The sequence below is a fragment of the Cyanistes caeruleus genome, chromosome 7, assembly GCF_971803275.1.
Source record: "Cyanistes caeruleus chromosome 7, bCyaCae1.hap1.1, whole genome shotgun sequence".
In the NCBI taxonomy this organism is placed as follows: domain Eukaryota; kingdom Metazoa; phylum Chordata; class Aves; order Passeriformes; family Paridae; genus Cyanistes; species Cyanistes caeruleus.
The window spans coordinates 20,965,160-20,979,418 of record NC_141707.1 but is presented as its reverse complement, the minus strand read 5'-3'; the positions used below and the strand labels follow the sequence as shown (position 1 = coordinate 20,979,418).

The 14,259-nt window shown below is 37.5% G+C and overlaps 1 protein-coding gene across 6 annotated transcripts in view; it reads left to right on the top strand.

Annotated features, from left to right (window-relative positions):
• Positions 1-14,259, top strand: part of RAPGEF4 (Rap guanine nucleotide exchange factor 4) — a 145,165-nt gene that overhangs the window by 105,793 nt on the left and 25,113 nt on the right. For all 6 annotated transcript variants that reach the window (XM_086896708.1, XM_086896709.1, XM_086896712.1 and 3 more), the window contains 7 exons: positions 3,034-3,122; positions 5,207-5,285; positions 9,697-9,847; positions 11,061-11,149; positions 11,576-11,606; positions 11,844-11,922; positions 13,084-13,230. In XM_086896708.1, coding sequence (XP_086752834.1) covers positions 3,034-3,122; positions 5,207-5,285; positions 9,697-9,847; positions 11,061-11,149; positions 11,576-11,606; positions 11,844-11,922; positions 13,084-13,230 — 665 coding nt within the window. The remainder of the gene's footprint in view (positions 1-3,033; positions 3,123-5,206; positions 5,286-9,696; positions 9,848-11,060; positions 11,150-11,575; positions 11,607-11,843; positions 11,923-13,083; positions 13,231-14,259) is intronic.

Sequence of the window (14,259 nt, the reverse complement as noted above, 5' to 3'; positions counted from 1 at the left end):
TCAGACAATTATTAACCTTTTTAAATGGTACTATTATCCAAACAATAGCATATTCCATTTCGGTGGAAGACTGCAGCGCATATAAAGTACATAAAGTTTTCTTTTTTTAGTCATCAGCACATGCCACATACTCAATAATATATCCATTTCTAGCAGCATACCAGCTCTATGTCTTTACACAATAATTCCCTAAAGATCTCCGTGTAAATACCACAAGTAATAGCTTTGAAATAGACTAAGCATGGAGATTGATGAAACCCTGTTAATCTGAGTTACTGCATAAAGATGTGAGGAAAATTCATTGTTTTATTGTTAAGTACAGATATTTTGTATTTTGAGCTCTAGATGCTAATAAGAGTTTGCTATGCACAATTTATATACAAAACAAAGATCTCATACAATGAAAGTTGCAGAGCTTATCTTACAGAATAGTTTAGCACAGTAATAACAATATTAACTATATTTTCCTTTCTTACTGAAAGGGAAAAAGTACAATTCTGTTTGGATACTACTGTGATAAGAGTAGAGTGAGGCTGTTATCATTCTGAACGTTGGTAAGACCCCTAAAGGCTTTATAAATGTGTTATTTGCAAATGGATACACAATTTTCTTCAGAAGCATTCAAACAATTTCAACAAGTTTTGAATCCTTTACCCTGAACCTCACTTTCTCTCAAAAAAGAGCCAATTTATTGTGCAATACTTTGGGTACTTTGGTGAGTTTTTATCTCATCTGGGATTTCATATACTTGTTTTATCTGCATGACTGAATGCAAAGATTTTTAAAGATCTGTGAAGGTCGAATAAACCATTCCTTGTATTTTATATACACTTCTCACATTTTTCAGGAACTTTATCTAATTTTTCACTTTATTTATTAAAACATCAGGAAAAGCAATCCATGCTGCCAGATGTACCCTTACACAAGTTTTACTTTGTCTAAAGGAGGGGAATTTGACTGTAGCTATTGGATTTGCATCAGCAGCTGCAATGCACAGCAACTTGCTCATAGATTTGAATCTATTTTCTTGGGTCTGAGACATTTTTCGTGCTTCCAAAAGTGAAAGTTCCATTTGAACATTTTGAAACATTGTCTTCCTTGCAAACTCATTTCACCAGTGTTACTTGTGTCATTTAATATTTTCTTTGTCAGAATGTGATAAAAATACCCAGAGATATTTATGGTAAATGGTAAAGTTAGGCTGTATTTTAGGTCTTACATGCCAGGAATATTTTCAGGTAAAGCTCAGAATTTCACTTCTGTAAATATTTTACTCATTTGTTTGTTTTCACATACTATAGATGTGCCAGCAAGGGAGCTTTTGCTGGTAACTGTGGCCAATAGACATCAGTTACCCAAAAGAGGAAGTTACCCTGAAGGTTCACTGTCTGCTTTTCACCAGTTGGATTACTTTGTTAATACTGTGTTGGTAGTGTCTTTATGTTTAAAGTCTTCAAAGTGAGATCAGTGGGTTTGAGGACGAAATTTATTTTCTTACTCAATAGAATAAGTGGCTACATTTATGTTTGAGAGTCCAAACCAAAATTACTAATGTTCCTTGATTTCCAGAATTTCACTGGGATGTGTTAGTTGAATGTTTAGTACTTTTAAAAATGACTGCCCAGAAGAGAAGCTCAACAGGCACCTCTTCTCAGGAAAAAACTGATTTTCTCATCTTGGCCTTGGGGAAAACTTCACTTTGGGAGCAGATCCTTTTGGTTACAGTTTGGATTCCACTGCCTCCTCTATGGAGGAGACAGAGCTCCTACACAGCTCCCTGAGCTGTGCTTTCAAACAATGACAGTTTCACTTGGGAGGACTGGCTCTGAAGTTATCACTCCCAAGATCTAACTCTTTATGGGTGATCACACTCATGCAGGATGAATTCAGCAGCCCTGCAAGTCACTTCACTGTTCATTTTCACTTTCATATTCAGAGTACAGCAACCTGTGATTTCTCTGCTTCACTCACTCAGATACTTGGTTAGTATCTCTGTGAGAATGTGCACTGGCTTAACAAGTGTTTGTGTTCTTGGGACATCAATACAGTTCTTCCAAAGGGGTTGGCAGGTAAAAGAACTGTGACGGTCAGTGCTCAAAGTGAGGAGGAGCTCCCAGGAGCTCAGCTCCACCACTTATTTCTCAGCAGGAGCAGAGTATCTTCACTTCTCAGGGTTTTTTTCTTTCTTTTTTTTTTTTCTTTTATTTTTTTTAAGTTTCATACTTTATCAGTTGAATTCCAAAAAAAAGAAAGAAAAAAAAAAAAAAGATGCAAAGATTGAAAGAACGGAGGGAAATATTAAAAAATCTGATCTGTGAGAAAAGAGAGAAAAAAAGATGATACAACAGGTTTTCCAATATCATATGATATTCTGCTGGTACTTAAAATCCTGCTAGCATTTTTGCATGAAGCAGAAAAACCTGGCTGTTGCACTAGTTCCCTCACCTCTCTAAATTAATTCCAGGAAATGGTACAATCCTCAGTTTATCAACTTGAAACACTTCAGCTATGCAAGGTATTTCACAAATTGGAAGATACAGTGTGCTATGTCATTATCTGCCCTCACCTTCCCAACCAACCTCTGTCAGTGATGCTGAAGGAAATTGTTTCCCTGCTCTGACACTGATACACTTTCTTATTTCAGGCTCATAGTGAGCCTGTTTAAGCCCCTTTAATGACTGCAAGTTGCTGTTGTTACTGAGATGTTTATTCTCAGTGGAGGAGCATTTCTGCTTGTACTTCTCTGAGTTTGAACCATTGCAGCTCTGCTGGTGGTGGTGTAACCATGGTGGTGTTATACTGAAATACTCGTGTGAGGAGGGAGCTGACTCTCATCCCTGGGCAGGGTGGAGAATGTGCCTGCTCCTAGGTTTAGAGGGGGGAAGATTGTGAGTGGTTTTGTCCTAATCACACAGAGATTCTGGTCAGGTGTTTGCAAACAGCAGCACAGCAGTCCTGGTCTTCTTGCTGGCACACAATTCTTAATTAGCTCATTTGGCTGTGAGATGCTAACTGCTCCTTTCCCTTCCTCAGGTATATTGTGATGTCAGGAACCCCAGAGAAAATTTTAGAGCACTTTCTAGAAACTATGCGCCTTGAAGCAACTTTAAATGAAGCAACAGGTATCTACATGGCAGAAGCTGTTTTATTATTATCTCATCAGATGGATTTGCTGGGGGAGCACTGCAATGTGATGCTTTGAAAAGCACCTAGTGGTAGTTTTTCCCAGAACTGTCTACTGCTCTGAAACAACCCCAAGAGAATTAAGGAAACCCAGAATTAAAAATAGCAATCCACTTTTCCAAGCCTGCTCCATTGTATTTGTACTTTAAGGTCATAGTAGTAGCAAAATCCTCCAAAGAGCCAGACCAGCAGTTACTGGCACAACCATGAGGCCTGGACAGAGCACCCCATTAGTGATGGTACTTCTTGTTCTGGAGGTCACTTTAATACTGTGAAGTAGCTTGATACCTCTAGATGTTACATTGTGCTAGTATAAATATTCTAAAATCTTCACATCACATGTAAAAGTATCACAATATAAATTTTGTGTTTGTGATACTTTCCCATGTGCAGGGAAAAAAGAATTGTTACTCAAAGGAGAAGAACTCAGCACAACATGGGCTGAGTCCCAGGAATGCAGGTTGCTGCGTCTGCACTTAATGGGCTGCTTTTCATTAGTGTTAAGACAACAGAGAATTTACATCTAGGGATATAGATACTTGCAGACTTACATTTAATAAGTATTTTAATTTTCTAAAAGAGTCAGGCACAAAAAATCCTCATAGTTCTGATAAAGTAATGCACAGACATATATTAAACTATGTAACTTTGCTTTTTCAAGTTCTTTTTGCACTATAGATGTCTGCAAAGTATGTATTCAAAGGTGTTCTTAAATCCAGTTAATCTGTTATTGACCTCGTAGTATTGGAGAAACCTGTATAGTAGTCCATAAATGGTGGAATAATTAAAAAATTACAGAAATCCTTTTTAAGTGTATGTTTTCACTACTTTAAAGACAGAAAAAAAAGAGGGATCCTTTTTACAGGTACCTGTTTACTAGAATTGCAAGCAGAATATTGTTCTTCAGGCTTGTTGCTGTATAATCACAAGTTTGCCATCCACAGTATGCATGTGTTTTGTGTTTTTCAAGACCAAATTATTTTAAAAATATTTTTAAACCTTTTGCCAAGACATCTAGTGACAAGATTGTACCTATATCCTGATACAATATAAAAGTGCTGCCATTCCAGAAGTGAGTTTTGTCAACTGAGAAATACTTTCATACAGGAATTATACAAGTGGAAGAAATGATGTAATATATTGCACAGTTATTTTCATATTTCTTCTACCATCCCTTACAATGTTTGTAAGTGTTTCTGTTATATCAAACTGTAGAAATTATACCTTGGGGTATTGTGTTCACAGTTTCTCAGTGATTCCATATAAGCCCACCAAACTCATTCTGGCCTCTGCAGCCAGGCTTTATAAATCCTTCTTGTCACAAATACAAAGATAAAGCAGACTGGGACTTACACCAGCTCTACCACAGGTCATTTTAGCAGAAAAAATAGCTTGCTGGGTTTTGCTAGAGAAAATGTCAATCAATGTTCATATATGTTTTAATGTGAATGTAGTAGCTGTGATATTTCTGAATCAAAATAAACCCAGAAATTTGACTGTCCATTTACCTCTTTTAGGCATTCTACTCACTGCTAGGAAATCCGCAACAAATGAAATTATTTGCCTTCTTCTGTGTAGGATATACTAAATATTCTGCCTGATATTGTAACTCCTGAAGTCAAATGTTACAGCTCTTTTTAGGTAGCCAGGTGTGAAAGGCCTAATTCTTCCTTGCATAGTACTCCACACTTGTGGAGAAGTATATTCAAATATTTCACTTTAGCACAGATGTGGAGATTTTTGCTGTGCCAGATTTCTCTTTGACACTGGCAAATGCCTATTGATGCAAGTGCAATGAAATTCATGCAGGCAAGACTAGAAGGCTAATATTTTAGCTCATATTTGTTCATTACCCTTTTTTATACCCAATGGCAACAAAGAAAGTGAAAAAAGACCACTTTATTACCTACAGAAGGCTAATAAGATAGTTCAGGTGAAATAAAACTCATTCTTGAAATCCCCAAGCTGTTTGCAGAGGCTTGATTGACTGTTTTCTTTCTTTTTTCTTTTTTTTTTTTCACAGATTCTGTTTTAAATGATTTTATTATGATGCACTGTGTTTTTATGCCAAATAGTCAGCTCTGCCCAGCCTTGATGGCACAATATCCTTTTTTAAAGTTAAGTCTCTTTAGCCATTGTACCTATCAGTGAAGAATGTGGAGTTTCCCTCTTTCAAGGAGTACATCACGTTCCATGGAAGCCATGCCTTGTGAGTAGATTCTCAGTGTCTGACTAGCAGCTGTCCATAGCTCAACAACTCTGAAATGGATAGTGTATAAGCCATGATGAGATACAGTACAGACCATGAAAAGTGTTTATTTCCTGTGCTGATTACTGTTCCAAGGGAAATAAATGTACTGCCCCTCCACCAGATAAGTGAAATTACATAAGAGTTTGGGTTACCCTTCCTGTATCCTTCCTGTCTTTCTTGGATTTTGCTGAACTACAGCATCTACATTTTCACCAGGATAGTTATGTTTTGGTGATTTCAGTGGTCCACTTTATAGATTGGAAGCTGCAAACTGCCTCTAGCAAGAGGCTGCCTGAACTTGCAGACTAATGGGTAACTAGTTCCTAGGTGCTGTCCTAATTGTTATGTAAAAGTAGTAATAATCTGTAATAATGGCCTATAGCAAATGCAAATAAACTGCAAGGGACTTCAATTGGATGTGAATACTAGGAGATGAAATCTTAATGGTGGAGAGCATTGAGACCTGGGGGTGATTCTCATAATCTCTGCATGTTTCACAGGAGTCTGTGAAATGTCCATCTGTCAATTACTGGCAGGTTATTTAGTTTGGGGAGCTTCTGGGCACTGAGGGTTTTCCTTGTGCACAGTGACTTGAAGCTATCAAGTGACTGGGAACATTAAATAAACATATAATGTTTTCTGTTTTATAGAATTCTGACAGGGGTATAATAACTTCAGCTCCCTATTTATTTGTTTAGAATCGCAGTGGTGTGAAAGTGCTTTCCTTCAAGCTCAGTGGGGCGAGTGACATCTGGGAAAGCTCACCTCCTGAAACCACAAAATATAGCATTGTGTCCTTGTCTGGCAAGCTTGAGAATCCATTTGTGTTACTCCTAGCGAGGAGAGTAATTGTTTTGAAAACCTTTGGACCCATGAAACTGGTCTGTTGAAGATTGTTCGCACACCTGAAAAAAACACATTTTCCAAAATCACATTGTTTTGGGCATCAAAAGTATTATGAAATGCTGTTGCTGACAGCATTGAGAGGGGAAGAAAGGGCAGCACTTCTAATGTTTGGGAGTCTTTGTCTTGATTCATTTAGCTTACATTATTCAGTCAGCCCATTTGAGATTCAGGCTTCTCCATCCTCAGTTATAATTGAATACCTCTATCCAGTAATTGGGAAAATCAGTCCCATAAGCAAAATGTACCTCATTCTTTATAGGGGAAAAGCTTTTCTGATAGTCAAAGTTAAGGATAATCACACTTAAGGATAAATATTCACTTGTGATGAAATCTGTTCTGGAGAGGATGCTAAGACCATCTTCTTAAGTGGGTCATGGCAAGCATCATGTTAATTCTTTTCAGAGAGGAGGTGGAGGTAACTGGTATCCTACTGCTTTAGTGTTAGCTTTTTCCTGGAGCTGAATTATTATTTATTTGGTCCATTCTGAATATGGAAAAGCTAACTGTGCTTTGTTGATTGTACCATTCAAATTTATTGTTAGAGTTGAAAGGTTCCTAACAAAGCTCATCTTTTTGGAGCAAAATCACTCTGCAAAAGTGCTCACCAGTGCTGTGAGACTAAGGAGAGATTAGTTATGCTCAATGAGGAAATTAAAATAGAAAAAGAAGAAAGGTGATTCAGTCAGCGACTTTTTGCTTCAGCCCCCAGTTTTGAATCAAAACAAGTCTATTTTCCTACACCCACTTAGGATACTATTTTAGCTGGCAGCATGCAAGTATGAGTAAAGCTAGACCACTGAAGTGCTTTCAAGCATAGTAGAGGGCATAAATTATTTGGGTTTTCACTTCTTTTACAGCAGTCATTTATAAGTTATTTTAATCCTAAAAGGAGCAGACTGGTGCACAGTTTTGTCCAAGTAACATTATTACTTGCTGTGGATTCCACACTTATTCTGTGCTGTCCTTTGGCAAACCGAGTCTATTTCAGTCGTTAAAGATTATAGATCCTGAAGTATGAAAAAAATGACTGTTTTATAGGGAAGCAAAGGGAAGCAATGCTCCCCTGTCCTGGCTCAGGATATAAGTTCTGTGTGTTGAACCAATGCCCCTGTTTCCCTGTTCTTCACAGAATGGAAATGGACAAATTCTCAGAGCTACAGTGTGTCAGAGGGAGGCAGGACAAGTCCCAGAAGAAAAGGTGAAATAGAGCAGCAGTGCACTTGGGTTATTGCAAGTGTGTGAGCTTGTGTGCAGGGGTGCACCTTTAAGGGACCACTGTCTAAATACTTACAAAGTATAAACTCCTCTTTCGCTCTCTGTAGATGATAGTTCTTCAGCACATTTCTCTATGACTGTTTTGCTAACCTCCTTTACCATCATGCCACCAAAAAAGTTTGCATTCTGTTGTAGCAATGATCTTACACAGCTCCTGATATAGCTGAGTCTTCCTATGCAGGGAAGAACAGCCTTGAGAATTGCTTCAATTTCTTATGCTAGAGAAAATAAAAAAATATATGTATCTATTGAGCTCTAACCATATTGGTGTTGATAAATATTTTGCAATTATCTGACACTTGTTGCAAGTATACATCACATTTTATTTCTAATTGCAGTCTGTAGTGAAGCTGCATCCTGAAGATCACATAAAAATGTGAGAACCCTTCATTGACTTTCCCTGTGATTATGTTAATGAAAGAAATCAATATAAATGAGCAGTAAAAATACAGAAAAATTACCAGTGCCTGTGGAGTGTCAGTTAATAAGAAAGTAAAAATACATTAAATAATTAGGGTGTTTGAAAGGTAAATATGGCATGAGAAAAATGACTCAGTAGAATGTTAAACTTGCTCCCCAAGACATTGGAGCACATAACTTACAATGAATTATTTACTTCTTATGACCTTCTGACTTACTTTCTGCCTTAATTATACTGTCATGTTCAGTTCTCTACTAATTTTAAACCTTTCCAAGTGAAATTAAAATGCAGATTTCTAAAAGTTTGTCAGTCAAATGAGTGCCCCAGTAACCTTGGTAGAATGTCAAATCTCTGCAGGGACTTTGGGCAGCAAGATCATTTTGAAGTGTGATTTAATAGGTACTTTTCCCCATTGCATTTTATTAATAGTATTGTTAGAGAAATTTTTCTAAATGAGAAACTGAAAATAAATATCTTACATAATTTGTATTCCTCATTGATGTTTTTATTTTCTAATTAGTATTTTAAAATATTTTGGTACAGCAGCTGAAAGTTCAGCTTGAAAGAATGCAAGGATGCTGGACATGGCTGTGAGGAAGAGTGTCAGTATTTTAATGTTACATGTTACCACATAATTGGGAATAGCATTACTCATGACAGTCCAGAATCAGAATTACAGTAACTGGGAAGCAAAGTTGAAGATGTAACTGCACTCATTCTGTGCTTACTTCCCACTCAGCCATCGGTTTATTTGGAAAAAAACCATTTTTTTCAGTAATAAATAGACACACAAATTGTCATATCCTGTTTCTTCAGGGGATACTTCATTTTCACACAGGTTAAAGGCTCAAATTATCTCCATTTATTATCCATTGTCCCTTTACTTTTTTTCTTGGTTTTTTTTTCCTTTTGCTAAATGTTACTTTTGGTCTTTTAACTATTTGTCTATTTTTGTAATGTTGACACTTTGTCTTTAAAAAGGTCAATGAAATGTTTCTTATTTTTTCTTATTGTTCATCACAAAATAACTTACAAAATATTGTGTCCTAAATGCACTTTATTTGGCATAGTGGAATTGTCTGATTTCCTCATGACAATGAGGCTACTACAAAATTTATTATTTTACCCTGTGTTTCTATAATCAATTTAGACTATAAATGTCAAAGTCCCCCTCCCTTAATGGGACTGAGGTTCATCATGAGCTACAATAACTTGTAAAGACAAAAGGAATAACACTGGTGCTTCATTCTGGTGGCCTTCCTCACAAATGGAAAATTGGAATTGTTAGTAAACACAAAGTGACATTTTTCTTTTTCTTCAACTCTTTCCAAAGAGGATAAAGGAGAAATATCCTTCTTCAGTCTCTCCATGGTTAATCCTCTTTGTTGCTCCAAGTGTCATTTCTGTTCTGTTTCCCTAAAGCAACCATCTCTGTTGTGGAACTGTGATTCTTCCTGTGTTCTTCAGAAAATTCACTGTCATTTTAGTATGAACATGAAAAGTTTGCAAATAGTTATGCTAGTGGATGTCAGAATTTAGAAGTATATTGGAAATTATGTTTGATCACCCTAAAAGTGGTCTGTTGGAAATCAGTTGTTTGTGAATTTGTACTGGGTTTGGTATTTTCAATCACTGAATGCTTTCCTTGACACTGTGGCACCTATCATGCCCAGCCTTCTCAGGGTACAGAGCAGGAGAAAATGGATTATGCCCTCAACAATAAAAGGCGAGTCATTCGACTGGTTCTGCAGTGGGCTGCTTTATATGGAGATTTACTGCAAGAAGATGAAGCAGCAATGGCCTTTTTGGAGGTATAAAGGAATCATTGTATCACTGAAGTGGAAGAGGTCATTTCAAAGTGAGAAGTTTATTTCAGTTTATAACTGTTTTCTCAGGTTTGGCTGCAGACAAAAAAGGCACCACAGCAATGTTTGAACCATTGCCAGCCTTTGGACCTCTGAAAATAGTGTTGCAGATCCCTTTCAAAGCACTGCATGGGTAGCTTGCATTATAGCAGTAGCTGAATTTGCTTTTTCTAGTATTTTCTTGTGAATGCTTATGGGGCTCTACAGGTTGAACTGGAGGCCTCTTTATGCCTGCCTGAGATGTGCCAGGAAGGAGCTGGAGGGCTGCCACTCTAGAGAACCAAAAGTCCTTCCCATTTTAATGAAAGCTGTACTGCAGCTGTTGGAACTCAAGGTCTTTGTCATCAGAATCGTTGTTAATTCTTTGTGGTAGCTGCCATATCCTTGGATTTCTAAGAAAAGAATGCACTGCCAATGTCATGTTAAATGATTGTAATTGCCATTCTTATTATATATTGTGTTTATGGAACAGAATCAGTAACATAACTGCCCATATGTTTCTGGCTGAATGAAAGTTCTTGTCCTGAAGAGCTTAAAATGGATTCTAAGATTTAGCAGAGGGGAATAGAGAGGGTAGACACCCCATGAGCCCACGTGGGAAAGCTTTTCAAGCTTTGGAGATCACATAGTCTTTCATTAGTCCAGAAGTTAAAGAACAGTCACTAGTTGCAAGCACAGAGATCCTTCTTTGGGACTGTTTTATGTAGATATAACAGGAAGAGGTTTGAGCAGGGTTTAAAGGCGGGTGATAGTGTAGTGGATTAGAGTAGCTGTGAGTCAGTGACTGAGGAGCAAATGAAGCACTGAAGACTACAACAGCAATGAATAAAAAAACCTATCCTGCTAGATTGTTTGAGGATTTTTTTAGTCTTTATCTTTGACAGTGTGAAAATGCAGGTTTTATACATGCAGTCAGTGGTTACAGAGTGAGCTAAGGAGCCTCATCAGGCTTCCCTTCTGCATGTATAACTCTTGCTTTAAATCAGCTGGAGATAAACAAGTAGAAGTAATAGAGGGTTGGGCCCAGCATGTGTTCCTCTATGCAGATTATCATTCTTTATAATCATTAAGCTATCAGATGTCATCTCATAATCCTCTCTCCTGAGTACTGCTCATTTACCCTTATAGTTATTTAAAGACTATTCTGTATCATTTACAGGAATTTTATGTATCTGTATCAGATGATACTAGAATGATTGCAGCACTAAAGGAGCAACTTCCAGAGCTAGAGAAAATTGTAAAGCAAATGTAAGCATAGTTTTTACTTCTTTCCTTCCCCTGATCTTTTTCTCAGTAAATTGATGAAGAAAATTTATTGGTTATATACATTAAAAAGCCATTTTGTGAATAACCCTCAGTTACATGAAATTGAAAGTTTGCATGCAGGCTTATTTGAATTAATGTCTATGGCTCTTTTATCCACATCGTTCTTGCAAACACCATACCCTCAATGAGAGACTGACAGAAGCTTATTTCATGCTTACGTGAACTTTGTATAATATTTTTTCTGCCTTGGTCATAGATTAACTGTGGTATCATCTAGGCTTCTCATATATAAATATGATTATATTGACATGCTAGTTTGATGAGTGGCCTATGTTCTATAAGCAATTTTGTACATAAAATCTTCCAGGCAATATTTAATTATACATTTTATGCTTTACCTTTTTATAGTTCTGAAGAACCTAAAGCACCACAAAAGAAGGTAAGAAAATTTATTTGTCCTTCTTCTCAAATAAAATCTTAAGCACAGCAAATTCATAAGCATCTTCTCTTTAGTAATCATGCATATACTAAAAAAACAGATTGAGAGATAGCTTTTAATATTGTCAAATTTTGCATTGCTACTCTTTTTCCTGCCATTGATAAGAGATGTAGTGTAGCTCATGTGTACCACATGTTTATTCTTGTATTAATGTGAATCTCGATGGTTCATTTTCAGCACAAAGTTCTTCTCCAGCTGTTCAACACAAGTGATGACAGAGCACAGAAACGCCAGCCTATCAGGGGCAGTGATGAGGGTAAGCTTCTTCTCTGCTAAGTTTTCTTGAGCTAGTGATATCTATATCAATTTGTCAGTCTCAAAAAAAGGTGTAAAAATAAATGAAAGTACCTATCTAGAATTTTGAAGTCTGGCCTGAATCAAACTCTCTTTGATTTTGCTAGCCCACTATTCTCCATCGTTGGTTTGAGGTACTCCTGGTGTTTTCCCTTAGTTACTTGTGCTATCAAACACTGCTTCCTCAGAGGAAGATGTAAAAAACTTTAAAATAAGGAATGAACAAAATAGAGAAGAGCCAATAAGGTAATGGCAATACAATAAAGAGTGGAAGCTGAAGGTCATGTTTGAGCCTTTGTCTCCCCCATGTAGTTTGAGCTAACATGTACAGCTGTTCCTTTGCAAGGTAGGAGGGGAGCAGATAATCATGCCATGGACCATGGACCTAGAATCTGAGAATCTAAGCACACAGCCTAAAAACCAAAATATTCTGGTTTGCCCTATTGCTGTTGTTTGATTCTCTGAAGTGATAAAGGTAAAATTTACAGCAGTGTATCAGAATGTCATTTTCAGATTACTCGTAATACTTGCTAAGGTACTCTTAATGCTTGTTTTGTGGAACTTTATCACCTAAAACAGCTTCTTCAATATGTTTGACATTAAAGGATAGCTCTTGTTAATGAAGAGCAGTAAAAACGAGATAACAAAATTCAAGGTCATGTAGCTGAGAAAGCTGATGGCATAAACGAAACCAATAGAAGAACCATGTTTAAAGCTGGAACTAACTATATATGAACAGCAGACATCCTGCCAGTCATGCAGGACATGCTTCTGTTGTCCATGATGGTGTTTCTAGGCTTACAAACAGGAAAACAGTTCCTGCTGCCAGGGAAATACTACCGCTTGTGTCTGTCCCAGGCATAACTGCTCTTTTCATATGGCTGCACCTTTCTCATTCATAGGACAGGCAGATCACTGAACACTGAAAATCCAAAATCCAAAACCCTGGAAAATCAATTTCTGTATTGGAAACTGTAGAGCATCTGAGGAATGGGGAGCTATGTAGTGATTTATTATTGCTTTGTTTCATTTGTGAGAAATGGTTACTAAAGGGAAAGTAATTTGTATGGTAAATATCTGGTTTTTACATGTGGAATAAATGGTGCAATGTTTTTTTCTTTAGTTCTGTTTAAGGTGTACTGCATAGACCAAACCTACACCACTATCCGTGTGCCAGTGTCTTCTTCTGTGAAGGAAGTGATCAGTGCAGTAGCAGACAAGCTGGGCTCTGGAGAAGGCCTCATCATAGTAAAGATGAGTTCAGGAGGAGGTACTGTACTTACATCATCTTAAACACTCCTCAGTTATGGTCAAGCAAAATTTTTGGAGGGATTGAAAGTTCAGTCAAGGTTTTATAACCATGTGCATGTTCAGCTCTCGCACAAGTCCTGATTGAGAGGCAAGTCCTTTCTCTACTTCAGGCACACAGGAGACAGAAGCAATGGAGAAGCTTGCATATCTGCATGTTACAGAGCACAGCTACTCCAATTTTCCTTCACTGTTAGACTTGTAAGAGTTTTTTAACAAAAGTAATAAAAGGTAAGCATGAATAAATTCATGCTAGACTCGGGAATTAGTAATGTCAGAAGACACTGCAGTGCAAACATTCTGACAGTGGTCATTACCATTTTGGCTGCTCTGTCTGTGCAAACCACTACAGAGCAACTTGATGCCAAACACACTGACCTGGTGTTTGCAGAGGGTCAGGGATCAGGCCCCCGCTTTAGGCTGTGGAAATGCAAGAGTAACTGGAGGGTGAATTCTGCAGGAGAATTGGTGTTGCTCAAGTATTTTTGGTTGAGTATGACTATGGAGACACACAGAGGTAATGAGAACTGTGTTGGAAGGTATTTTTGCAAGCAGTGGTGCCTGCCAAAAATGGGTCACTCTCTGAGAACTGACACCAGGCAGCTTTACTTTTTGCAGTTGAAGCAATTTTTTATTGTCAGATTTGTGGGCCACCAAGATGTGTTGGAGGAGACTGTTTTGTAAGCTACTTCATTGTCTTCTCTTCACCTGTGATGTGATGCTCTTTTAGAAATGTTGTAATGCATTTCCATCACCTCCTTGAGCAGTTACTGCCTTCCAGAGCAATCTCTATTAAGAACAGCTCTCCACATGCTTTCAGCTCAGCAATGAATGAAGGGTCTCTTTCATTTGACTTAATTTTTACAGGTAGCTTCTAGTGACAGCAGCACAGGCTTCTTCACCTGTCTGTACAGTTTGGGACTGGGATTCTGGTTCTGTAGGAGACTGTTTTGGGCTGAACTTACCACATTTCGTCAATAAAGAGGATCTT